At 41.8% G+C, this 27,800-nt stretch overlaps 3 protein-coding genes across 7 annotated transcripts in view; 2 read left to right on the forward strand and 1 right to left on the reverse strand.

Annotated features, from left to right (window-relative positions):
• The window catches only part of LOC133553184 (zinc finger protein OZF-like), an 839,429-nt gene that overhangs the window by 531,014 nt on the left and 280,615 nt on the right, over positions 1-27,800 (reverse strand). The window lies entirely within an intron of this gene.
• On the forward strand, positions 1,246-11,701 carry LOC133557623 (zinc finger and SCAN domain-containing protein 31-like). Of its 4 annotated transcripts, none has more exons than XR_009807829.1 (2): positions 1,246-1,315; positions 11,232-11,701. XR_009807829.1 is itself a non-coding variant. In XM_061908287.1 (2 exons), the coding sequence occupies exons 1-2, from the start codon at positions 10,980-10,982 to the stop codon at positions 11,684-11,686; spliced, it is 603 nt and encodes a 200-aa protein (XP_061764271.1). In that variant the 5' UTR covers positions 10,169-10,979; the 3' UTR covers positions 11,687-11,701. The 4 variants fall into 4 exon arrangements, 1 of the variants encoding a protein (XP_061764271.1); XR_009807833.1 differs by lacking the exon at positions 1,246-1,315 and adding an exon at positions 8,937-9,170; XR_009807835.1 differs by lacking the exon at positions 1,246-1,315 and adding an exon at positions 9,181-9,585.
• On the forward strand, positions 12,854-26,999 carry LOC133555143 (gastrula zinc finger protein XlCGF57.1-like). Of its 2 annotated transcripts, XM_061904956.1 has the most exons (3): positions 12,854-13,148; positions 20,361-20,618; positions 23,263-26,999. In XM_061904956.1, exons 1-3 carry the CDS (start codon positions 13,058-13,060, stop codon positions 25,149-25,151), a joined length of 2,238 nt encoding a protein of 745 aa, XP_061760940.1. In that variant the 5' UTR covers positions 12,854-13,057; the 3' UTR covers positions 25,152-26,999. The 2 variants fall into 2 exon arrangements, with proteins under 2 accessions (XP_061760940.1, XP_061761581.1); XM_061905597.1 differs by lacking the exon at positions 20,361-20,618.

Genomic DNA, 27,800 nt, shown 5'->3' on the forward strand with positions numbered 1-27,800 from the left:
TAAGGTGCGGTTGTGGGAACAAATATGGGGTAAAATAAATAAGACAATAGGTAATGAAGGAAAAACTAACAATTGAAATAAACAGACAATATACAAAGGGTAGTATTGCACAGTAGGGTATTAGGGCAGGATATTGTATAGGGGTGAATTATTATTATTATTATAAGTTAGAGTATATAAATATAAACGGAATACAATGATTTGCAAATCCTTTTCAACCCATATTCAGTTGAATGCACTACAAAGACAAGATATTTGATGTTCAAACTCATAAACTTAATTTTTTTTATTGCAAATAATAATTGACTTAGAATTTCATGGCTGCAACACGTGCCAAAGTAGTTGGGAAAGGGCATGTTCACCACTGTTACGTCATCTTTTCTTTTAACAACACTCAATAAACGTTTGGGAACTGAGGAAACTAATTGTTGAAGCTTTGAAAGTGGAATTCTTTCCCATTCTTGTTTTATGTAGAGCTTCAGTCGTTCAACAGTTCGGGGTCTCTGCTGTCGTATTTTACGCTTCATAATGTGCCACACATTTTTGATGGGAGACAGGTCTGGACTGCAGGCGGGCCAGGAAAGTACCCGCACTCTTTTTTTACAAAGCCACACTATTGTAACACGTGCTGATTGTGGCTTGGCATTTTCTTGCTGAAATAAGCAGGGGCGTCCATGAAAAAGACGGCGCTTAGATGGCAGCATATGTTTTTCTAAAACCTGTATGTACGTTTCAGCATTATTGGTGCCTTCACAGATGTGTAAGTTACCCATGTCTTGGGCATTAATGCACCCTCATACCATCACAGATGCTAGCTTTTGAACTTTGCGTTGATTACAGTCTGGATGGTTCGCTTCCCCTTTGGTCCAGATAACACAATGTCGAATATTTCTAAAAACAATTTGAAATGTGGACTCGTCAGACCACTGAACACTTTTCCACTTTGCATCAGTCCACCTGAGATGATGAGAAGCCGCCGCCGCATCTGGGTGTTGTTGATAAATGGCTTTCGCTTTGCATGGTAGAGCTTTAACTTGCACTTACAGATGTAGCGACCAACTGTATTTAGTTACAGTTGTTTTCCGAAGTGTTCCTGTGCCCATGTGGTGATATCCTTTAGAGATGGATGTCGGTTTTTGATACAGTGCCTGTACGAACGCCTGTGGTGTGCTGTTAACCAGTTTTGTAATGTTCCTGTGCCTTTAAGTTCATAGGTCAATCTGTGACGTCATTTCCCCTTTAAATCACGTCTTTGTCAGAACAGCCGGTTTCGACCAATGGTGGCAGCCTGTCTTGTCTGCGTTGACGACGAAAAGTAAGTTTTGTCATATATTGTTGCAGCATTTGAACTGAATGTCATGCCTTGCTACTTCTGCATGTTTGGTGCATTCTATGCTAAGTTCCGGTATTTTTGGGTCAATCGAGAGATAATTAGTCTCGTTGACGGCGTTTCCTTTCACGCTCAGTTTATTTAACGTCATTGCAGTTGCGATGGCGTCGTTTGGCCTCTAGATGGAGACAGACCACATATTCGCCATTTACGGCTCTGAAGCTTAGAACTTGTTGAAGTTCATGCATAGTTAAAGGCCTACTGAAATGAGATTTTCTTATTTAAGCGGGAATAGCAGCTCCATTCTATGTGTCATACTTGATCATTTCGAAATATTGCCATATTTTTGCTAAAATAAAAAAATGATAAATGGGTTGTACTTGTATAGCGCTTTTCTACCTTCAAGGTACTCAAAGCGCTTTGACACTACTTCCACATTTACCCTTTCACACACACACATTCACACACTGATGGAGGGAGCTGCCATGCAAGGCGCTATCCAGCACCCATCAGGAGCAAGGGTGAAGTGTCTTGCTTCTGACACAACGGACGTGACGAGGTTGGTGCTAGGTGGGGATTGAACCAGGGACCCTCAGGTTGCGCACGGCCAGTCTTCCACCGCGCTACGCCATCCCAAGGATTTATTAGAGAACATTGACGATAAAGTTCGCAACCTTTGGTCGCTAATAAAAAAGTCTTGCCTTAACCGAAAGCAGCAGGCGATGTGTGCGTGACGTCACATTGTTTATAATCATAGCTTCCAGCAGCAAGAGCTATTCGGACCGAGAAAGCGACGAGTTCCCCATTAAATTGAGCAAGGATGAAAGATTCGTGGATGAGGAAAGTTAGAGTGAAGCACTTGAAAAAAAAAAAGAGGCGACGGCTGTGGGACCGTTTCAGATGTAATAAGACACATTTACTAGGATAATTCTGGAAAATCCCTTATCTGCTTATTGTGTTAATAGTGTTTTAGTGAGATTATAAAGTCGTACCTGAAAGTCGGGTGGCTGACGGGAACGCCAGTGTCTCTGAGAGAAGCCGAGGAGCCAAGATCACAGCTGCCTTCTTGAGCTGCAGGAGGAGGTCACATAATCCACTCAAGTCTCCTACAAGAGCCGACTTAATATCACAATTTTCCAATCCAAAAACCTGCTGGTTGACGTAGAGAAACATGTTCGCTTGACCGCTCTGTGTTAAAGCTTCACAACAAACAAAGAAACATCGGCTGTGTTTCGGTTGCTAAAGGCAGCTGCAATCCACCAACAGCATTCTTCTTTGACGTCTCCATTATTAATTGAACAAATTGCAAAAGATTCAGCAACACAGATGTCCAAAATACTGTGTAATTATGCCATGAAAAGAGACGACTTTTAGCCGTGTGCGGTGCTGGGCTAATATGTCTGCTACAAACAATAACGTCACACGCACACGTCATCATTCCGCAACGTTTTCAACAGGAAACTCCGCGGGAAATTTAAAATTGCCATTTAGTAAACTAAGCCGGCCGTATTGGCATGTGTTGCAATGTTAATATTTAGTAGTGGGTTTCAGTAGGCCTTTAAGTGCAGTTTGTATTTGTTGTTATGCACACTTTTATATTATATAATGTATGCACATTCATGTATTGCTACATATTGTGTATATGATTGTATTGTAATTTTTCCTCTTTTCTCTATTTGTTTAGACCACACACACACACACACACACACACACACACACACACACACACACACACACACATTCACATCTACCTTTCAGTAATAAAGATGATGTAAGGATTCTCTGGCCAGAATCTGTCCATCGTGTCCCAACTCCAAGAAGAACTACTATCCCTTCCTAAAAGACTCCGGCTTATTAGTGATTCCTAGAGCCCAAAAAAAGTCTGCGGGCAATAGAGCGTTTTCCGTTCGGGCTCCAGTACTCTGGAATGCCCTCCCGGTAACAGTTCGAGATGCTACCTCAGTAGAAGCATTTAAGTCTCACCTTAAAACTCATCTGTATACTCTAGCCTTTAAATAGACCTCCTTTTTAGACCAGTTGATCTGCCGCTTCTTTTCTTTCTCCTATGTCCCCCCCTCCCTTGTGGAGGGGGTCCGGTCCGATGACCATGGATGAAGTACTGGCTGTCCAGAGTCGAGACCCAGGATGGACCGCTCGTCGGGACCCAGGATGGACCGCTCGCCTGTGTATCGATTGGGGACATCTCTACGCTGCTGATCCGCCTCCGCTTGAGATGGTCTCCTGTGGACGGGACTCTCGCTGCTGTCTTGGATCTGGTTTGAACTGAACTCTCGCGGCTGTGTTGGAGCCACTATGGATTGAACTTTCACAGTATCATGTTAGACCCGCTCGACATCCATTGCTTTCGGTCCCCTAGAGGGTGGGGGGGTTGCCCACATCTGAGGTCCTCTCCAAGGTTTCTCATAGTCAGCATTGTCACTGGCGTCCCACTGGATGTGAATTTTCCCTGCCCACTGGGTGTGAGTTTTCCTTGCCCTTTTGTGGGTTCTTCCAAGGATGTAGTCGTAATGATTTGTGCAGTCCTTTGAGACATTTGTGATTTGGGGCTATATAAATAAACATTGATTGATTGATTGAGAGGAATCGACGGTCACGGTCATTCAATGTTGGTTTCCAGCCATGCCGCTTACGTGGAGTGATTTCTCCAGATTCTCTGAACTTTTTGATGATAGTAAAAATGAGTTGCATAATAGGAAATCAAATAGTGTATGTCTTTCACTACGTGGTAGGTTCCTGCGGACATTATCTCCTTTTGTTGTTGACTATTTTTTTCATACGGTGCTGATCTGGAAATGTTGACCTCGACATTTTTGGGCGTGGCACCGAACGGAGAAGTTGACATGCGGAGTAAGCACTCTTCATTCTTTAGCAGGTGACTTTTCAAAAGATTCTACATACTAGCATTAATGCTACTTTTTTGTAGCAACACTTTTGCCCCAAACTTGACAAATTACGGTTGTCTGTTCGACATATTCCCACTTTAAGCCGAACCACCGCCAGACGATGGACCCCCTGCTGTTTTTCTTGGGAATAATTGTTCCTTCATTTCTTACCAGATTCAAACCTTCTTTCTCTCGTATTACCACTCGCACCACAGCTAACGTTACCCATGCTATTACCTCTATGCTCCGCGAGGGCGTATACGTATGTGACGTATGACGTGACAGTATGTGACGTATGTAAGAAGGTGCGCTTGCTGTCTGTGAGAAGGAGAGACAAGAAAGAGTGGAAAGAGCCTGTAGTGTAATGCCAGCAGCTAAAAGCAACTGTGTGAGAACGTATACTCCAATATCACCATATAGTCATGTTTTATATCGCACAGAGACAAACCCGCGATATATCGAGGATATCGATATATCGACCAGCCCTACACAATAGCAATAATTTTGCTTGGGGGAATTGTAAACCTGGCTACTACCTATTCCAACCATTCTGTAATGTTGGATGCTGAATGTCTTTCCTTGGCGGTAAGGCAGATTGACTTCATGTTCCATTCCTCTCCAATGTAATGGCATGTATTGCCAAGGTGGCTACACTTGTCCACACGTCAGTAGTGAGAGCAATTTTGCTCTGGTTGGCTTTTAGGTCAGTCTACACTGCTTTGAATGTCTGCTCGTACTTCCTCTCCATCACTCTGGTTAAAATGGGTCCTCGAGGGAAGAGTGTAACCAGCTAATGTTGGGTTGTTTCTTTCTGAAATGAGAGAAACCATATAAAGAACATTCATAGTAGCATCATTTACAGGTAACTTCATACATACCTAATTGATTTATTTAATCATTTCTGACGTAAAAGGCAAATACGCCACCACATAAAGAAAAAAAAGCTAAATTGAATAAATGGACATTGGGGGTTCAGCATACACCAATAATAACACAGAAATGTAACTCATCAGATCAGAACTGGATCAGATGTTGTACACATTAATAATAAAGGATTCATTTTAGGCTGCCTCTGAATAATAGCATGAAATATTCCAGCACCTTCATAACGTTCAGTTATACTAAAGCGTCACTCAAATCTAAATATATCTATATAACTTTATTGGGCCCGGCTACATCGATCCATTATGAAACCAACCTGAGATGTTTCTGTCCGTTATGATTATTTCCAAATTGGTAACCGTGCGTTTTCTCTCTCAAAACGGAGTCAAATCTGCCGGAGACACATTATCAGCCCCGCGTTTCAACAAAGGGATAACGTTAACCTTACTCACAAAAAAAGAGCCGGCGTGCTGAACTCATGAATGCCTGTTGCCACTCAAAACAACAAAGAAACTGAAGTCGTCGCACTCTCCAAAAAGTTCCTAACACTCCAAAAGTTAACACACAACAGTTGCTGCTGCGCTTCCTTAAAGGGGAACATTATCACCATTTCTGAAGGGTTAAAACCAATTAAAATCAGTTCCCAGTGGCTTATTTTATTTTTCGAAGTTTTTCTCAAAATTTTACCCATCATGCAATATCCCGAAAAACGGCTTCAAAGTGCCTGATTTTAACCGTCGTTATATCCACCTGTCCATTTTCCTGTGACGTCACAGCGTGATCACACTGAAACAAACATGGCGGATAGCACAGAAAGGTATCGCGATATTAGCTCGGATTCAGACTCGGATTTCAGCGCCGTAAGCGATTCAACAGATTACGCATGTATTGAAACGGATGGTTGGAGTGTGGAGGCAGGTAGCGACAACGAAATTGAAGAAGAAACTGAAGCTATTGAGCCATATCATGACAGACAGCGGCACGGGAGGAAGCGAGGACGAATTCGGCGATCGCCTTCCAACCAACGATTGGTATGTGTTTGTTTGGCATTAAATGTGGGTGGAGGGAAAGGCCGGATGCAAATATAGCAACAAATGATGCAATATGTACATACAGCTAGCCTAAATAGCATGTTAGCATCAGTTAGCTTGCAGTTATGCCGTGACCAAATATGTCTGATTAGCACACTCCATATAAGTCAATAACATCAACAAAACTCACCTTTGTGCATTCATGCACAACGTTATAAGTTTGGTGGACAAAATGAGACAGAAAAAGAAGTGGCATAAATCATATCCAGGGGGTTTTACCTCGCTCGTCTGCGGGAAGAAACTGCCGCCGTCTCTGAATAGCTCGCACTTGGGCACATTCAGAGGTGGTCTATTTTCCAATATTGCAGATTTCGTTGACTTTATCGCTGGAAATGCATCTGCTTTGAATGTCGCAGGATAGCCACACATTCTTGTGTAGATATAGGAAAAATAACAGAGCTGATTTGACTTGGTGCGTGTAATAAGATTGAGAAAATGGCGGATTGCTTCATGTTGTGACGTCACGGGTGAAAGGTCATCGCTCCAACAGACTATCAATTGAAAGGCTTTTAAATCGCCAAATTCACCCTTTTAGAGTTCGGAAATCGTTTAAAAAAACATATGGTCTTTTTTCTGCACCATCAAGGTATATGTTGACGCTTACATAGGTCTGCTGATAATGTTCCCCTTTAAAGAAAATCTCCTCGTTGACAAAAGATTAAAAACACACGACGACGGTCACAAGGGATCAATGTACCCGGACTATGGACTTAAAAAATTCCGTACCGTGAGTTCCCTTCATTCATGGCTCAACATGTTTCCTCTTCATGTGCTCTCGGCGCAATGTTGTACTTCCCTGCCAGGCGAGGTCCACGCTGCACATTTTGCAGGAAACGCTCTTCTTTGAAGTCTTTAAAGGGAAACATTATCAGCAGACCTATGTAAGCGTCAATATATACCTTGATGGTGCAGAAAAAAGACCATTTATTATTTTAACCCATTTCCGAACTCTAAATGGGTGAATTTTGGCAAATTAAACGCCTTTCTGTTTATCGCGCTGGAGGCGATGACGTCAGAATGTGACGTCGCCGAGGTAACACACCCACCATTTTCATTTTCAACACATTACAAACACCGGGTCTCAGCTCTGTTATTTTCCGTTTTTTGGACTATTTTTTGGAACCTTGGAGACATCATGCCTCGTCGGTGTGTTGTCGGAGGGTGTAACAACACTAACAGGGAGGGATTCAAGTTGCACCACTGGCCCCAAGATGCCAAAGTGTCTGCCGCCAGACCCCCACTGGATGTTGTTGGAATGTCGCCACATTTGACCGGCGATGCTAAGGCAGACATGGCACAGAGATGTATGGATAACCTGCAGATGCATTTGCAACGATAGTCAACGAAATCACAAAAGTGAGTTTTGTTGATGTTGATTGCCAGCTAATCGATGCTAACATGCTACGCTAATCGATGCTAACATGCTAATTACCGGCGGTGCTAAAGCAGACATGGCACAGAGATGTATGGATAACCTGCAGATGCATTTGCAACTATATTACGTTTCCTTCCACCCACATTTAATGCGAAATAAAAAAACACTTACCAATCTACGGATTTAAGTTGCTCCAGTGTCAAAAGATGCGAAAGTCCTGATCGTTTGGTCCGCACATTTTACCGGCGATGCTAACGCAGCTATTCGGCCATGCTATGGCTATGAATAGCGTCAATAGCTATTCGCTCAATAGCTTCAGTTTCTTCTTCAATGCTTTCATACTCCAACCATCCGTTTCAATACATGCGTAATCTGTTGAATCGCTTAAGTCGCTGAAATCCGAGTTTGAATCCGAGCTAATGTCGCTATATCTTGCTGTGCTATTCCCATTGTTTGTTTGTATTGGCAGCACTGTGTGACGTCACAGGGAAATGGCCAGTGTCTTCGCAGAGAGCGAAAATAAGCCACTTTAAAGCTTTATTTAGGGATATTCCGAGACCGGTAAAATTATGAAAAAAACTTCAAAAAATACAACAAGCCACTGGGAACTGATTTTTATCATTTTTAACCCTTTTGAAATTGTGATAATGTTCCCCTTTAAAGTAAAGTGTCTGCGCACTTTTGAGGATTTAGGTCCTACACTTTTCTCCACTGAAGCAATAACCTCAAGATATCTCTCCGCTGAACTATCGGTACTGCTTTCCTCTGTCATTTTTTGAATGTTTCCAGGCACAAAAACTATAAAAAGGGGAGCCATTAACCTCCCTGCTTGGCACCCAGCATCAAGGGTTGGAATTGGGGGTCAAATCACCAAATATGATTCCCGGGCGCGGCCACCGCTGCTGCTCACTGCTCCCCCCACCTCCCAGGGGGTGATCAAGGGTGATGAGTCAAATGCAGAGAATAATTTTGCCACACTTAGTGTGTGTGTGACTATTATTGCTACTTTAACTTTAAAGGAGACGGCGTGGTCACATGATCTGCACATGACACATCATTGGCTGGCTGACTCTCACCTCATTAGACGTAGATCCAACAAACTGATGACTTAATTAATCGCCAATTTGAATCAATTTAAGTTGTTGCAGGTTGTAACTATTTGACGGCCTTGTCCTTCCGACCAAAGAGCGGAGTTGTTGTTGTGTCTATAGGCCCGGAGTCGCTCTGCAGGCAGTGCAAGCAAGCAAAGTTCAACTCCCGGGTGTTGTTGAGAAGGGAGGGGGAGGGTAGTCAGAGTGTCCCTCGCTGAGGTTTCCTTCGGGGATGTTTCCCAAACAGCATTTTTTCTGGTTTTGAGCAGCGCCAAGGCCATGTGGGGGAGTCAAATCGTGGATTAGGAATGTTGTTTTCCAAGCGAGCACACATTTTTATGGCCTGTCTGCTCTAATCGTCCATGTCAGGTCTCAATCCATTTTTTTCCAATCCAGCAATCCTCTCCATGTCATCCATCTCCTGATTTAGCTCAGAAATCGCCACAGTCTGTGATCCCACAGCTCGACCCAGGCCTTCCATTGCCAGGGACTGCCTTTGTAAGTGAGTGGGGCGAGTAAGGAGAGGTAGTGATCGTCACACCGCGGTGAGGGATGTCTTGTCTTGGGTTTTTCTGTTTCATGGTTTGCATGTTTTAATTTGAAAAGTAACTCTCCTCTCGTTTCAGGTCACTTGTCCTTCCTTTTGTGTCATCAGTCTGACGTCATCCCTGTTCTCTGATTGTTTCCAGCTGTTCCCTATTACCTTCATGTGGTTTATAAGCTCACTCCTTCCTTTGTTCTGTGCCAGATTGTCTCGTTTGTTCGTGCTCTCTAGCGTCCATGTTCTTGTCCATGCCTTGCCTTGTCTCGTCCTTATGTCCCTTGATCCTGAACCCCTTTGTGAATATTTAGAGTTTTCCTTTCTTCCTCCTCAGCAGAGTGATTTTGATTATTTCGTTATTCAGCCGCAGTGGTAAGTTTCTGTTAAATTTTTCCATTCATTCCTCAACTTTTTGAGTGACTATTTTTGTTAAAACTTTATTAGATTAGGTAGTGTAGAAATTTTCATAGCTGTTGTTTTGGTCCTCCTGTTGGAGCGTTTTTTGTTAACTTTTTATTGCATATACGGCGTCAATTATAGTTTGTCTATACTTTTGTGTTTTCCTCTGTTCGGAGTGATTTTCGGTCGTTCCTTCTTTTTCTGGAACCTTTTCGCCGAGTATTTTTTTTTTTGTGCATATCCATCCATCCATCCATCATCTTCCGCTTATCCGAGGTCGGGTCGCGGGGGCAACAGCCTAAGCAGGGAAACCCAGACTTCCCTCTCCCCAGCCACTTCGTCTAGCTCTTCCCGGGGGATCCCGAGGCGTTCCCAGGCCAGCCGGGAGACATAGTCTTCCCAACGTGTCCTGGGTCTTCCCCGTGGCCTCCTACCGGTTGGACGTGCCCTAAACACCTCCCTAGGGAGGCGTTCGGGTGGCATCCTGACCAGATGCCCGAACCACCTCATCTGGCTCCTCTCGATGTGAAGGAGCAGCGGCTTTACTTTGAGTTCCTCCCGGATGGCAGAGCTTCTCACCCTATCTCTAAGGGAGAGACCCGCCACACGGCGGAGGAAACTCATTTGGGCCGCTTGTACCCGTGATCTTATCCTTTCGGTCATGACCCAAAGCTCATGACCATAGGTGAGGATGGGAACGTAGATCGACCGGTAAATTGAGAGCTTTGCCTTCCGGCTCAGCTCCTTCTTCACCACAACGGATCGGTACAACGTCCGCATTACTGAAGACGCCGCACCGATCCGCCTGTCGATCTCACCATCCACTCTTCCCTCACTCGTGAACAAGACTCCTAGGTACTTGAACTCCTCCACTTGGGGCAGGGTCATATTGTTATTTCTTGACTTTGGAGGTAAAAGGAAGTTGTCAAAATAAAAGCCTGTCTAAAGTCACAGCTCTGCATCTGAGTCCAATCCGTTTACCAAGCGTGACAGTGGTAGCATGTGCAGGAGTGTTAATAGCATGGTGGATGTCCGCTTGTGCCCTGTGGAAATAATAATTAAAGTGAGCAAGTTGTAACTAATCGACGGCCTCGTCCTTCCGACCAAAGAGCGGAGTTTTATGGACCCAGTGTTAGCCCCGACAAAACATGGGCCCAGGAGGGAAGGTTTCCCCTGCGCTCCTCGACCACGGTCTGGGAGCCCACAAACAGGAAAGGTGTAAAGCAACCCTTGCAGAGCGGCGGCTCCCTGTTTAAAGTGTCACCTTTATTGTTAGTTTAGAAGCCCAAATACCTCCATATTGCACTTCACACACCCTCTTTATTAACCAGTAGAATTGTCCTTTGTTGCCTTTCTTCCTCTCCACGATGTTATTGCTTGTATGCACTTTGTGTGTGCGTTTTGACACACTCAACATCATGCGCCTCGGCTCTGTAGTCACCGCCACACAGCAGCATTCAGATGAAAGAACGGTACCAGTACTTTTCAAAGGTGGTGTAGTACCGACTTCAATTGGTTAGTACCACAATACTTTATTAGTAGCAATTTACTGTACAACCCTACTACACACACATATAGTACATAGAAGAAAGTGTGTTTTTGTTGTTTGTGTCTTGCAGACGTCCAACAACTAATCGGTAATCCAGAAGAAGTTTCCCCTCAGTCAGGGGGGAGCTCCACTTTGAAGCAGGAGACTCCACAACCACCCTGCATTAAAAAGGAAGAGGAGGAACTCTGCATCACTCAGGAGGGAGAGTGTCTTCTAGGACGAGAGGAAGCTGATTACACCAAGTTTCCACTGACTGTTGTCTCTGTGAAGACTGAAGATGATGAAGAGAAACCACAAGTAGACAACCTCTTAGCTCCACTATCAGGTAGTGAGGCTGAAGATGAGGTTGAAGTAACTTTGAGCAGCGATACAGACTGTGAAGGTGATATGAGGACTCACAAAAAACACTCTGAATTCTCTACAAAGAAGAGAGGTAAAACATGTTTGAGCTGCTCAGTTTGTGCTGAAACTTTTACTAACAAGAGCATTTTAAATCGACACATGAGAACACACACAGGTGAATAAACATTTAATTGTTCAGTTGGTCAGTTGTTTGTCGGGTGTAACAACACGATCAGGGACGGATTCAAGTTGATTTAAGTAGAATGTGCATTGATTATCTTGGCATGCTAATCGATGCTAACATGCTATTTAGGCTAGCTGTGTGTACATATTGCATCATTATGCCTCATTTGTAGCTATATTTACAGCCGGCCTTTCTCTCCACCCACATTTAATGCCAAACAAACACTTACCAATCGACGTATTTAAGTTGCTCCAGTGTCAAGAGATGCGAAAGTCCCTCGTTTGGTTTTTACCGGCGATGCTACGACAGAGATGGCAAGAATGTCTGGATATACTGCGACACTCAAAGCAGATGCATTCCCAACGATAAAGTCAACAAAATCAAACCAATGCACGCCACAAAAATACAGAAGATTATAACACAATATGAAAAATACCTTGTTCAGCTAGCCAAATGTTCCCCAATGCTGCTGATGGCCCAAAGTCCTTTGCATGTCTGCAACTCCAAACAGCACACCAAATCTCGCGAGAATAGCGGTGTGACAAAGAAAATAAATTGCCCCTTTTATAGTAACCCAAATGTGTCTTATTTACAAAAAATATAACATGACTTCAGAACCATAATAATTTACAACAAAAAATGTTAATCCTTAAAACAAAAAATATTAAGTGTAAGTTTTCAACAACACTTACAGTGACTGTTGTTGATGTTATTGACTTATGTGCTAATCAGACATATTTGGTCGCGGCATAATTGCCAGTTAATCAATGCAAACATAATATTTAGGCTAGCTGTATGTACATTTGAAACTATATTTACATCCAATAAGGCACTTTAAAGCTTTATTTAGGGATATTCCGAGACCGGTAAAATTTTGAGAAAAACTTCCAAAAATACAACAAGCCACTGGGAACTGATTTTTATTGTTTTTAACCCTTTTGAAATTGTGATAATGTTCCCCTTTAAAACAAGATTAAATAGCCTTTATGATGAAAAAAAACCCTGGTGTCTATGCAGGATCTTGTATATATTTATTTTCTGTATTTTCAAAGAGTAGTAGTCGATTATTTGATGTTAGATACTGTTGCCAACCATTGCTTTGAAACGAAATTAATTTGCCTTTATTTTGAAAAAAAAAACTGCTGTAGAGTAGGAAGCGGAAGTTACTGGCTTCTAGCGCATGCGCAAATGTACTTCAAGCCAAGCAAAAAGACGAGGTCGTTCGGAGAATTTTGGAATTGACGATCTTAAAGTCATATGATTGACAGCAAATATAGCAACACTTATCTCAAGTCGCGTTTCCCAAAGCCACGAAACGTGCATTGAGTTTGGAGCGATATCTGAAGTGAAGATTGAAGACGTGATAGAAGATGGACGACTACTGCTATGCTAAGATGGCGACGTCATGTCAAAGAGAACATTCCAGCAAATCACCAACGGAGATAAAGACGGAAGATGAAGGTGAGTGACTTGACGTTTTGTCATTTGAAAGTTGATTGAATTCAAGTCCTTAAAATGTGAAATTAGCCGACTTAGTTGAAGAATGTAAAGAAATAGCCGCCATGATTGTTAGCTTGAAGAAGGCAGTGGAGTTCACATCAGAGGAGATGAAAGAATGCAAAAGTCAAATGAAGAAAGTGGAAGAGCAAAATATAAAATGATGTGAAATATAATAAAGAACAAGAAATAACAAATGTATGCTTTGTTCAAACACTAATAGTGAAGTAAGCTAGCTGGTAGTCTTTTTCTTATACTGTAAAGTTCAAATTTGAATGACAATAAAAATAAGTAAGTCTAAGTTACAAACACCTGAGCCTCTTTAAATATTTATATTTATTTCTAGTTCTTACCTTCTTGTTATTCTAAAATAAAATTGTATTGAATTCCTTCGGTGGTGGTTTGGTATGATATGTTTTAATAACAGATAGTTTATGTTAAAAATGTGCCGGAAATTAAACAAAGCCCCAAATTCGAAAAGACAACTTTCAGGAGGGGGCAGCACGGTGGAAGAGGGGTTAGTGTGTCTGACTCACAATACGAAGGTCCTGAGCAGTCCTGGGTTTGATCCCGGGCTCGAGATCTACCTGTTCGGAGTTTGCATGTTCTTCCCGTGACTGCGTGGGTTCCCTCCGGGTACTCCGGCTTCCTCCCACCTCCAACGACCTGCACATGGGGATAGGCCCCTCCCACCTCCAAAGACCTTCACCTGGGGATAGGCCCCTCCCACCTCCAAAGAGATGCACCTGGGGATAAGGCCTACCACCTCCAAAGACATGCACCTGGGGATAGGCCCCTCCCACCTCCAAAGACATGCACCTGGGGATAGGCCCCTCCCACCTCCAAAGACTTGCACCTGGGGATAGGCCCCTCCCACCTCCAAAGACATGCACCTGGGGATAGGTTGATTGGCAACACTAAATGATCCCTAGTGTGTGAATGTGAGTGTGAATGTTGGCCCTGCGATAAGGTGGCGACTTGTCCAGGGTGTACCACGCCTTCTGTCCGATTGTAGCTGAGATAGGCACCAGCGCTCCCCGCAAAACCAAAGGGAATAAGCGGTAGAAAATGGATGGAACTTCCAGGAGGGTATTGATTGATACTTGTATTAGTAGATTGCACAGTACAGTACATATTCCGTACAATTGACCACTAAATGGTAACACCCCAATACGTTTCTCAACTTGTTTAAGTCGGGGTCCACGTTAATCAATTCATGGTAAGTCGTGGTATGACACGAGTATTCAAGAAACGGAATTCAGAAAAATTTAAACAGAAAACCTGAATTAGATTTGTTTTTCATATTGCTATAGTCGTTTTAATTTATTGGTAGTATAATTTAAATTTTACATCTTATTTATTTGTTACTAATCTATATCTGCTAGTTCTTTTAGATTATATTTAAAGGGGAACATTATCACCAGACCTGTGTAAGCGTCAATATATACCTTGACGGTGCAGAAAAAGACCATATATTTTTTTAACCGATTTCCGAACTCTAAATGGGTGAATTTTGGCGAATTAAACGCCTTTCTGTTTATCGCGCTGGAGGCGATGACGTCAGAATGTGACATCGCCGAGGTAACACACCCGCCATTTTCATTTTCAACACATTACAAACACCGGGTCTCAGCTCTGTTATTTTCCTTTTTTTCGACTATTTTTTGGAACCTTGGAGACATCATGCCTCGTCGGTGTGTTGTCGGAGGGTGTAACAACACTAACAGGGAGGGATTCAAGTTGCACCACTGGCCCGAACATGCCAAAGTGGCAAGAAATCTGCCGCCAGACCCCCATTGAATGTGCTGGAGTGTCTCCACATTTTACCGGCGATGACAAACATGGCACAGAGATGTATGGATAACCTACAGATGCATTTGTAACGATAAAGTCAACAAAATCCCTAAAGTTTGTTTTGTTGATGTTGTTGACTTATGTGCTAATCAGACATATTTGGTCGTGGCGTGACTGCCAGCTAATTGATGCTAACATGCTACGCTAATCAATGCTAACATGCTATTTACCGGCGGTGCTAAAGCAGACATGGCACAGAGATGTATGGATAACCTGCAGATGCATTTGCAACTATATTACGTTTCCTTCCACCCACATCTAATGCGAAAAAAACACTTACCAATCGACGGATTTAAGTTGCTCCAGTGTCACGAGATACGAAAGTCCTGATCGTTTGGTCCACACTTTTTACCGGCGATGCTAACGCAGCTATTCGGCCATGCTATGGCTATGAATAGCGTCAATAGCTATTCGCTCAATAGCTTCAGTTTCTTCTTCAATACTTTCATACTCCAACCATCTGTTTCAATACATGCGTAATCTGTTGAATCGCTTAAGCCGCTGAAATCCGAGTCTGAATCCGAGCTAATGTCACTATATCTTGCTGTGGTATTCGCCATTGTTTGTTTGTTGTTTGAGATTTTTTGTGGACTTGGTCCATAAATATTGATGTTAAAGATTTCTTTTTGTGTGAAGAAATGTTTAGAATGAAGTTGATGAATCCAGATGGATCTCTATTACAATCCCCAAAGAGGGCACTTTAAAGGGGAACATTATCACACTTTCAAAAGGGTTAAAAACAATAAAAATCAGTTCCATGTGGCTTGTTGTATTTTTTGATTTTTTTTCAAAATTTTACCGGTCCCCGAATATCCCTAAAAAGAAGCTTTAAAGTGCTTGATTTTCGCTATATGCGATGCGACTATCCATTTCCCTGTGACGTCACACAGTGCTGCCAATGTAAACAAACAACGGCGAATACCACAGCAAGATATAGCGACATTAGCTCGGATTCAGACTCGGATTTCAGCGACTTAAGCGATTTAACAGATTACGCATGTATTGAAACAGATGGTTGGAGTATGAAAGTATTGAAGAAGTAACTGAAGCTATTGAGCGAATAGCTATTGGCGCTATTCATAGCCATAGCATGGCCGAATAGCTGTGTTAGCTACGCCGGTAAAATGTGCGGACCAAACGATCAGGACTTTCGCATTTCGTGACATTGGAGCAACTTAAATCCTTTGATTGGTAAGTGTTTGTTTCGCATTAAATGTGGGTGGAAGGAAACGTAATATAGTTGCAAATGCATCTACAGGTTATCCATACATCTCTGTACCATGTCTGCTTTAGCACCGCCGGTAAATAGCATGTTAGCGTCGATTAGCATAGCATATTAGCATCGATTAACTGGCAGTCACGCCGCAACCAAATATGTCTGATTAGCACATAAGTCAACATCAACAAAACTCACCTTTGTGATTTCGTTGACTATAGTTACAAATGCATCTGCAGGTTATCCATACATCTCTGTGCCATGTCTGCCTTAGCATCGCCGGTAAAATGTGGAGACACTCTGGCACATTCAATGGGGGTCTGGCGGCAGACACTTTGGCATCTTCGGGCCAGTGGTGCAACTTGAATCCCTCCCTATTAGTGTTGTTACACCCTCCGACAACACACCGACGAGGCATGATGTCTCCAAGGTTCCAAAAAATAGTCAAAAAAACGGAAAATAACAGAGCTGAGACCCGGTGTTTGTAATGTGTTGAAAATGAAAATGGCGGCTGTATTACTTCGGAGATGTCACATTCTGACGTCATCGCAGAAAGAGCGATAAACAGAAAGGCGTTTAATTCGCCAAAATTCACCCATTTAGAGTTCGGAAATCGGTTGAAAAAATATATGGTCTTTTTTCTGCACCATCAAGGTATATATTGACGCTTACATAGGTCTGCTGATAATGTTCCCCTTTAAGTTGATGATTACTTCTATGTCGAGAAATCTTTATTTATAATTGAATCACTTGTTTATTTTTCAACAAGGTTTTAGTTATTTGTATATTTTCTTTACCAAATAGTTAAAGAAAGACCACTACAAATCAGCTATATTTTGCACTTTTATTCAATTTAATAAATCAGAAACTGATGACATAGGGCTGGATTCTACTTCTTTATCTCTTTTTTTCAACCAGAAATGCTTTGCTCTTATTAGGGGGTACTTAAATTAAAAAAAATTTTCACAGGGGGTACATCACTGAAAAAAGGTTGAGAACCACTGCTCTAGATCATGATTTGTTGAGTTATTTTTCTGTTAGTTTTGGACTCTTTTAGTTCCTGTTTGACACCTCCTGAGTTTGGTTTGGTTGCCATGGCAGCTTATTATTTTCACCTGCCTCTGGTGTTCGGGACACTCACCTGTGTCTAATCGGGCGCTTTTCAAGCCTGCTTTCGCCAGTCAGTCGGCCTGGCGTCATTGTTTGATTCATGCCGTGTCCACCTATGTTTTGATACCTTGCCAAGTAAGTCTTGCTAGTTTCATGCCACACTTCCCTGAGTGTCCCAGGCCATAGTTTATGCTAAGTATTTAGCTTCAAGTGCGATCGGCATCTTGTTCCTTCACCTTGTGTTCAGTTGTTTGTAGCTCTTTGAGTTTTTGTTCAAGATTGAGTCCTGTTTTTACCTGAAGGCTTTGTCCGCAGTGGTCCGTCTGCATTCCTGGGAGAACGACCCCGCACGACCCAAACGTGACAGAAATAAGTATATTCTCACTAATAACAAGTGCACTTTTCTTGGTAGAAAAAAAATACTTTTTTGCTTAATATGTTAAAAAAATATTCTTAAATGAAGTAAATGCTAGTACCATTGTTTTGACATATGTGGTGGCATTTAATTTTTTTGAAACCAGCAAACTTATACTAAAAAGTAGTTCATTGTTTTTAATGGAAAGGCAACAAGGCACCGCTTGTTACTCTCGGGGTCTACTTGTTATGATCTACAGCCCAGATCATAGTCTAAGTTTTTCCAGTCACTTATGTTTTATGTTAGTTTTGGACTCCTTCCGTTCTTGTTTGTGCACCTCTTAGTTGGTTGCTATAGCTACTTATTATTTTCACCTGCCGCTTGTGTTCGGGACGCGCACCTGTTTGTGAAGTGAAGTGAATTATATTTATATAGCGCTTTTCTCAAGTGACTCAAAACGCTTTACATAGTGAAACCCAATATCTAAGTTACATTTAAAACCAGTGTGGGTGGCACTGGGAGCAGGTGGGTAAAGTGTCTTGCCCAAGGACACAACGGCAGTGACTAGGATGGTGCAAGCTGGGATCGAACCTGCAACCCTCAAGTTGCTGGCACGGCCGCTCTACCAACCGAGCTATACCGTAATCAGAGACAATATTTAAGCCTGCTTTTGCCAGTCAGTCGGTCTGGCTTCTTTGTTTGCCTCACGCTACTGTTACGTAAGTTTGTCTTGTTTCCTAGCCCCTGGTAGTGATCTCTAGTCTCTGCTAAGTAGTAGCCTTAGCTTCAGGTGCGTTCGGCAGCTTGTTCCGTCGGTTTTTTTTCTGTTTTGCACCTCTTTGAGTGTTATTTTACTATTAAATCATGTTTCTACCTGCAAGTCCTGTCCGGAGTCGTCCGATTGCATCCTGGGAGAACCAACCCCGCATCACCATGCCAACCCGGTCGTAACACTAACAGCCGCTCAGGCAAATCATATGGTCTAAAAATGCATTTTCCCATCGACAACATGACATCATCACGCTGACTTGGTGCTCTTTCAGTCAATTAGTGTGCATATATACAGCCCGGCCCCCGGCCAAAATTTTGAAGAATTTACCTGAATGTAAATGAACTATTTCTGTTCAAAATAGTTTGAAATGTCACATTTTAAATGTTTAAATATTAACTATCAGTTTACTGTACTGTGCCAACTGTACTACTATATGAGTACGTATGTTCTAATGTTTCATTGAAAATAAAACAGCAAAGTCCATTTGGCTGTCATCTGTTTAATTTATGAGACACAATTGTGTCAAAGTCATGATTTTTTTTATTTCATGCTTGAAATAAGAAATTCTTACTTTGAAAAACTACTTTTATATTCGATGACACAGCCTTGCAACAGTTGATATTCTAGTTTCAAGCATGTTTTACTCAATATAGGTCATCACATCTCAGCAACAAGCTGTAATATCTTACTGAGATCATTTAGGACTTAAAACAAGTAAAACACTCTAACATAAAATCTGCTTAGTGAGAAGACTTATCTTATTAGACAGAAAATAAATATCACCCTTATTTGAGATATTTAATCTTACTTAGATTACAGTTTTTGCAGTGTGTGCATATGTCCATCGTTCAGGGTGAGTTGTTGTTGTGTCTATAGGCCCGGAGTCGCTCTGCAGGCAGTGCAAGCAAAGTTCAACTCCCGGGTGTTGTTGAGGGGGGGAGGGAGGGCAGTTAGAGTGTCCCTCGCTGATGTGTCCTTCGGGGATGTTTCCCCAACAGCTTTTCTTTCCTAGGGAGTCAGATCGTAGATTAGGAATGTTGTTTTCCAAGCGAGCAGACATTTTCATGGCCTGTCTGCTCTAATCGTCCATGTCAGCTCTCAATCTAATTTTTTTCTAATCCACAAGCCTCTCTATGATGTGATCCATCGTGCGATTTAGTTCAGAAATCGCCACAGTCTGTGATCCCACAGCTCGACCCAGGCCTTCCATTGCCACGGACAGCCTTTGTAAGTGAGTGGGCGAGTAAGGAGAGGTAGTGGTAGCATGTGCAGGAGTGTTAATAGCATGGTGGATGTCCGCTTGTGCCCTGTGGAAATAATAATTAAAGTGATCAAGTTGTAACTAATTGACGGCCAAAAGAGCGGAGTTTTATGGACCCGGTGTCACCCCCGACAAAAATGGGCCCTGGAGGGAAGGTCTCCCCTGCGGTCCTCGACCACGGTCTGGGAGCCCACAAACAGGAAAGGTGTAAAGCAACCCTTGCAGAGCGGCGGCTCCCTGTTTAAAGTGTCACCTTTATTGTTAGTTTAGAAGCCCAAATACCTCCATATTGCACTTCACACACCCTCTTTATTAACCAGTAGAATTGTCCTTTGTTGCCTTTCTTCCTCTCCACGATGTTATTGCTTGTGTGCACTTTGTGTGTGCGTTTTGACACACTCAACATCATGCGCCTCGGCTCTCTAGTCACCGCCACACAGCAGCATTCAGATGAAAAAACGGTACCGGTACTTTTCAAAGGTGGTGTAGTACCGACTTCAATTGATTAGTACCACAATACTTTATTAGTAGCAGTATACTGTACAACACTACTACACACACATACAGGACATAGAAGAAAGTGTGTTTTTGTTGTTTGTGTCTTGCAGACGTCCAGCAGCTGATGGGTAATCCAGAAGAAGTTTCCCCTCAGTCAGGGGGGAGCTCCACTTTGAAGCAGGAGACTCCACAACCACCCTGCATTAAAAAGGAAGAGGAGGAACTCTGCATCACTCAGGAGGGAGAGTGTCTTCTAGGACGAGAGGAAGCTGATTACACCAAGTTTCCACTGACTATTGTCTCTGTGAAGACTGAAGAGAAACCAGACGACGTTGAAGAACCTTTGAGCAGCGATACAGACTGTGAAGGTGATATGAGGACTCACACTGACAACAAACACTCTGAATGCTCTTCAAAGAAGAGAGGTGAAAAATGTTTGAGCTGCTCAGTTCGGAGCGGCCCCTTTAAGTGACCGTCGGGAGATTTACAGCAGTCACTCATTCTCGTCTTTGCGTTACAAACGCAACAACACTACATTAAACACTCACAGTCAAAGAACAAATCTACAAGGTTAAAATGTGAATTAAAAGGCGTTAAACTTTTCTTGTTGCACTCAAAGAACAATTTACAATTATCCATATTACATATAGTCTGCTATAATCAAGGAGTAGATTAGAATAGAGCAAAGTTTCACTGACATTATATTCAATTATTCGCACTTTATGGTTGCCACAGGATGTCGGTGTGGCTTGTGCAGCCCTTTGAGACACTCGTGATTTAGGGCTATATAAGTAAACATTGATTGATTGACTCCTGGTCTGTGCTTTAAGCAAAATACAATTATTAAGTATTAATTAAGTACTAAAAACTAAACAAAGGATAAATGTACACAGATAAGCCATGTAGCAGGTAAAACACATTTATTAAAGACAAAACACAAATGGTAGGAATTTGTTACAAAATGTCGTCATTTCACTTGCATTAGTTGACTGCTAATTGGGCAGTTTTAACTGCGCTAATATTTGGCATCAAGTGCTGCCACCGCTGCTGCTCACTGCTCCCCTCGCCTCCAAGGGGGTGGTTAAGAATGATGGGTCAAATGCAAAGAATAATTTCGCCACACTGTGTGTGTGTGTGTGTGTGTGTGTGTGTGTGAGTGTGTGTCTGTGTGTGTCATTGCTACTTTAACTTTAAAGGCCTACTGAAATGAGATTTTCTTATTCAAACGGGGATAGCAGGTCCATTCTATGTGTCATACTTGATCATTTCGCGATATTGCCATATTTTTGCTGAAAGGATTTAGTAGAGAACATCGACCATAAAGTTCGCAACTTTTGGTCGCTAATAAAAAAGCCTTGCCTTTACCGGAAGTAGCAGACGATGACATCACCGGTGTGAGGGCTCCTCACATCCTCACATTGTTTATAATGTGAGCCTCCAGCATCAAGAGCTATTCGGACCGAGAAAGCGACAATTTCCCCATTAATTTGAGTGAGGATGAAAGATTTGTGGATGAGGATATTGATAGTGAAGGACTACAAAAAAAAATAATAATAAATAAAGTTACCAAAAAAAAAAGGTCATTGCATTGGGAGCGATTCCGATGTTTTTAGACACATTTACTAGGATAATTCTGGGAAATCCCTTATCTTTCTATTGTGTTGCTAGTGTTTTAGTGAATTAAATAGTACCTGGTAGTCGGAGGGGTGTGTCCACGGGTGTGTTGACGCCAGTCTCTGAGGGAAGTCATGAAGCTGCAGCAGGACAGAAGCTCCGCTGATCTCCAGTAAGAGGCGACTTTTTACCACGATTTTCTCACCGAAACTTGCCGGTTGACAAGTGGTCGGGAACCATGTTCGCTTGACCGCTCTGATCCATAGTAAAGCTTCACCTCTGTGAATTTTAAACAAGGAATCACCATGTGTTTGTGTGGCTAAAGGCTAAAGCTTCCCACCTTCACCTTTCTACTTTGACGTCTCCATTATTAGTTGAACAAATTGCAAAAGATTCAGCAACACAGATGTCCAAAATACTGTTTAATTGCGCGATGAAAAGAGACGACTTTTAGCTGTGTGTGGAGCTGAGCTAAGACATCCGCTCCAACCAATAACGTCACAAACAAGCGTCATCATTCCGCGACGTTTTCAACAGGAAACTCTGCGGGAAATTTAAAATTATAATTTAGTAAACTAAACTGGCAGAATTGGCATGTGTTGCAATGTTAATATTTCATCATTGATATATAAACTATCAGACTGCGTGGTCGCTAGTAGTGGCTTTCATGAAAGTAGGCCTTTAAAGGAGACTGCGTGGTCACGTGAGCTGCACATGACACATAATTGGCTGGCTTACTTCCACCTCATGAGACGTAGCCGCTCTGCGTGTGCATAGCATAGATCCAACGAATCCTTGACTAAATAAATCGCCAACTCATTTTATAATCGATTTTAATCGATTCGTTGTTGCAGCCCGAGTGCGCAAGTTGTAACTAATCGACGGCCTCGTCCTTCCAACCAAAGAGCGGAGCTTTATGGAGCCAGTGTTACCCCCGACAAAACATGGGCCCTGGAGGGAAGGTCTCCCCTGCGCTCCTCGACCACGGTCTGGGAGCCCACAAACAGGAAAGGTGTAAAGCAACCCTTGCAGAGCGGCGGCTCCCTGTTTAAAGTGTCACCTTTATTGTTAGTTTAGAAGCCCAAATACCTCCATATTGCACTTCACACACCCTCTTTATTAACCAGTAGAATTGTCCTTTGTTGCCTTTCTTCCTCTCCACCATGTTATTGCTTGTATGCACTTTGTGTGTGCGTTTTGACACACTCAACATCATGCGCCTCGACTCAGCAGCATTCTGATGAAAGAACGGTACCAGTACTATTCAAAAGTGCTACGGTACCGATTTCAATTGATTAGTGCCACAATTCTTTATTAGTAGCAGTATACTGTACAACCCTACTACACACACATACAGTACATAGAATAAAGTGTATTTTTGTTGTTTGTGTCTTGCAGACGTCCAGCAGCTGATGGGTAATTCAGAAGAAGTTCCCCCTCAGTCAGGGGGGAGCTCCACTTTGAAGCAGGAGACTCCACAACCACTCTGCATTAAAAAGGAAGAGGAGGAACTCTGCATCACTCAGGAGGGAGAGTGTCTTCTAGGACGAGAGGAAGCTGATTACACCAAGTTTCCACTGACTATTATCTCTGTGAAGACTGAAGATGATGAAGAGAAACCACAAGTAGACAAGCTCTTAGCTCCACTATCAGATAGTGAGGATGAAGACGAGGTTGAAGAACCTTTGAGCAGCGATACAGACTGTGAAGGTGATATGAGGACTCACACTGACAACAAACACTCTGAATGCTCTGCAAAGAAGAGAGGTAAAACATGTTTGAGCTGCTCAGTTTGTGCTGAAAGTTTTACTAACAAAAGCAATTTAAATCAACACATGAAAACACACACAGGTGAAAAAACATTTATCTGTTCAGTTTGTGGCAAAAGCTTTTCTCAAAAAAACAATTTCACTAAACACATGAGAACACACACTGGTGAAAAACCATTTAGTTGTTCAGTTTGTGGCAAAAGCTTTTCTCAAAATAGCAATTTGACTGAACACATGAGAACACACACTGGTGAAAAACCATTTAGTTGTTCAGTTTGTGGCAAAAGCTTTTCTCAAAATGGCAATTTGACTGAACACATGAGAACACACACTGGTGAAAAACCATTTAGTTGTTCAGTTTGTGGCAAAAGCTTTTCTCAAAATAGCAATTTGACTGAACACATGAGAACACACACAGGTGTAAAGCCATTCAGTTGTTCAGTTTGTGGCAAAAACTATTCTCAAAATGGCAATTTGACTAAACACATGAGAACACACACAGGGGATGAACCATTCAATTGTTCAGTTTGTGATAAAAGATATTCTGTTAAGTGGTATTTGACTGGACACATGAGAACACACACTGGTGAAAAACCATTTAGTTGTTCTGTTTGTGGCAAAAGCTTTTCTCAAAATAGCAATTTGACTGAACACATGAGAACACACACTGGTGAAAAACCATTTAGTTGTTCAGTTTGTGGTAAACGCTTTTCTCGAAATAGCAATTTGACTGAACACATGAGAACACACACTGGTGAAAAACCATTTAGTTGTTCAGTTTGTGGCAAAAGCTTTTCTCAAAATGGCAAGTTGACTAAACACATGAGAACACACACAGGTGAAAAAACTTTTAGATGTTCAGTTTGTGGCGTAAGCTTTTCAACTAAGAGCAATTTGACTGGACACATGAGAACACACACAGGTGAAAAACCATTTGATTGTTCAGTTTGCGGCAAAAGCTTTTCTTTTAATTACACTTTGACTAAACACATGAGAACACATACGGGTAAAAAACCATTTAAGTGTTCAGTTTGTGGCAAAAGTTTTTCTCAAAATAGCCATTTGACTGAACACATGAGAACACACACAGGAGATAAACCATTTAATTGTTCAGTTTGTGCTGAAAGATTTTATGTTAAGTGGTATTTGACTCAACACATGAGAACACACACTGGTGAAAAACCATTTAGTTGTTCAGTTTGTGGCAAAAGCTTTTCTATAAAAAGTAATCTGACTGGACACATGAGAACACACACAGGTGAAAAAACATTTTATTGTTCAGTTTGTGACAAAAGCTTTTCTCAAAGTGGCTGTTTGACTAAACACATGAGAACACACACAGGTGTAAAACCATTTAACTGTTCGATTTGTGGCAGAAACTTTTCTATTAAGAACCGTTTGACTGAACACATGAGAACACACACAGGTGAAAAACCATTTAGTTGTTCAGTGTGCTGTAAAAGGTTCACAAAAAAAGCAACCGCAGTGCAACACATGAGAACACACAAGGGAAAATAAGCAATTAGCTGTTTAGTTTGTGGTATGTTGCTCATATGTGGCGACATCCACCCTACCCAGGACCTCCTCACTGCTTCTTTCACAAATATCTGAGGTATTCATACAAACTTGGATTGTTTGGAGCATAATCTTATCCACTCATGACCTCATGTCTTCTCTGTATCTGAAACCTTCCTGAACAGTAAGATAGATGATGCTTCAAGTGCTTGGTTACTCCTTCTTCAGTCCAGGGACCTGGGGCCTCATGTGTTAGGTTTGTGTACAAGGTCAAAAACCTGCACTACACCCTTTTTCACTGCAAAGTTGAGATGTATCAAAACTGACATTTACGCATAACTGATGCTGGGTAACTGTTTGCATAAAAAAAACTGCCAAAGTTTACTCCTCAGACTGATTGAAGTGCAAATTAGAGACGTATGAATAATTAACCCCCAACACCCACAACCCAACCCCCACCTCCCTCGACATCCGGGCATAACAGGTTCAATCCGGCCCGCGAGATGAGTGTGCGAAGTGTAAAAGTCAGCTGTATTTCTTTATGAAAGAAACTGCTGTACTTATTGTGTCCACTGGATGTCGCAATAGCAATTCTGTTAGGCAAGCAAATAGCATAGCAAGTATACCAAGCAAGAGGTACACGGTAAAGCGGGGCTGTGACTCCTCCCCCTCCACCCAACGTAAAAGAGGAGTAAAATAATCAATCAGTAACCCCACTTCAAATGCAGCATGAGACACTGCACACTGATATAGTTCTGTGAAAATGATTGTCTTCTGTGCAAATGTAAAGAAAGTGAACAGTGTGTGATTTACTGCAATACTGTCAGTCTTTCAACTTTTTATTCGTGCTTTGTTGAAATTGTTCACACATTGCACTGCTTTTATTTTTCTATCAATACACATTATGTCTAGTATAGTCGTAAGTAACTCAACACTCTTGAATAGTTTCTACCTCAGTGTGTATGGTTTGTTGAGTTAGCACAGGATTAATATGCGGAAATCATAAATGAGGTAGTTGATACATAGAATAGTTTTTATTCATTTTTCTTTTGGTTTTCTCGATGGGTTTTGACTTAAAGTTTAGTTGCTTTAATTAACTAAAGCACAATTTTTTAGATTAACTGTGTTTTTCAAGGTGTCTTTAAAATTGTACCTTTTTTATTCTTCCTGTAAATGTTTAACTAACTTGAGGTGTTTTGTCAAGAGGATTATTTGTGATATGTACATTTTCAGAATGTGCTTGTTCTATTTTGGGCCGAAATAAAATGAAGAAAACAATCTGAAGTGAGCTAAAATGAGTTTGACAGCCCTGCTGTAATCTGACTCATGTGAGCAGGTTACTGTATAAACACATTTTGTTATAAGTTATAAAAAAGTGTTCAGTTCTCAGAGACACATCAATGTCAGGCTGACAATCGCTCTTCCGCTTTCTCCAAACACGAGAACAAAGCAGCTCCTGCTGACTTGTGATTGGTCAGACCGTGCCGATCTTAATCACATGGCTAATTGCAATATAATAAATTGCGATGTAACACAATTGAATATCTTATATGCTCAGACAGTAATGTGTTTATATAAGTTTAGATTGTGTTATGATGTTTGTAATGGGGAAAGACGTTAATGTGTCTTGTTTTCATGTTTGCATTTAAGATAGTTGACATTTGTTAACTGGTGATTAGTGATGTTAAGTGCCTAAGATGGTAGTTATTGATTAGCAGTGCGATGAGGGCTTTCTGCTGCTGAGTGATTAGCACTACAGTTAGAGCCACCTATCGCCAGGTAGAAATGAGCAGTTTCACCAACATTTTGACGTGAAACCATATTACTAACTGTCTGCTGTTTTACAGGATTCATGGAAGTTTATTGTCATAGCAGCACACGATACACATGAGATGGCACACAATTTAGTAGCAGGTAAACTATAGGATTGGTCCTGGTGGAGATCTACAAACCCCGTTTCCATATGAGTTGGGAAATTGTGTTAGATGTAAATATAAACGGAATACAATGATTTGCAAATCATTTTCAACCCATTTTCAATTGAATGCACTACAAAGACAAAATATTTGATGTTCAAACTCATAAAATGTATTTATTGTTTTGCAAATAATAATTAACTTGTAATTTCATTGCTGCAACATGTGCCAAAGTAGTTGGGAAAGGGCATGTTCACCACTTTTCTTTTAACAACACTCAATAAACGTTTGGGAACTGAGGAAACTAATTGTTGAAGCTTTGAAATTGGAATTCTTTCCCATTCTTGTTTTATGTAGAGCTTCAGTCGTTCAACAGTCCGGGGTCTCCGCTGTCGTATTTTACGCTTCATAATGCGCCACACTTTTTTGATGGGAGACAGGTCTGGACTGCAGGCAGGCCAGGAAATTACCAGCACTCTTTTTTTAACAAAGCCACACTGTTGTAACACGTGCTGAATGTGGCTTGGCATTGTCTTGCTGAAATAAGCAGGGGCGTCCATGAAAAAGACGGCGCTTAGATGGCTGCATATGTTGTTCCAAAACCTGTATGTACCTTTCAGCATTATTGGTGCCTTCACAGATGTGTAAGTTACTCATGCCTTGGGTACTAATGCACCCTCATACCATCACAGATGCTGGCTTTTGAACTTTGCGTCGATAACCGTCTGGATGGTTC

Source organism: Nerophis ophidion, linkage group LG01, assembly GCF_033978795.1.
Source record: "Nerophis ophidion isolate RoL-2023_Sa linkage group LG01, RoL_Noph_v1.0, whole genome shotgun sequence".
Lineage (NCBI taxonomy): Eukaryota > Metazoa > Chordata > Actinopteri > Syngnathiformes > Syngnathidae > Nerophis > Nerophis ophidion.

Bases quoted from the DNA above. Each gene is read 5' to 3' on its own strand.
- LOC133555143 (XM_061904956.1), top strand. From the start codon at position 13,058: ATGGACGACTACTGCTATGCTAAGATGGCGACGTCATGTCAAAGAGAA. The intron at 13,149-20,360 runs GTGAGTGACTTG...TGTGTCTTGCAG, and splicing joins GATAAAGACGGAAGATGAAG to ACGTCCAGCAGCTGATGGGT. The intron at 20,619-23,262 runs GTGATATGAGGA...TGTGTCTTGCAG, and splicing joins CAGCGATACAGACTGTGAAG to ACGTCCAGCAGCTGATGGGT.
- LOC133557623 (XM_061908287.1), top strand. From the start codon at position 10,980: ATGTTATTGCTTGTATGCACTTTGTGTGTGCGTTTTGACACACTCAAC. The intron at 11,128-11,231 runs GTTAGTACCACA...TGTGTCTTGCAG, and splicing joins TGTAGTACCGACTTCAATTG to ACGTCCAACAACTAATCGGT.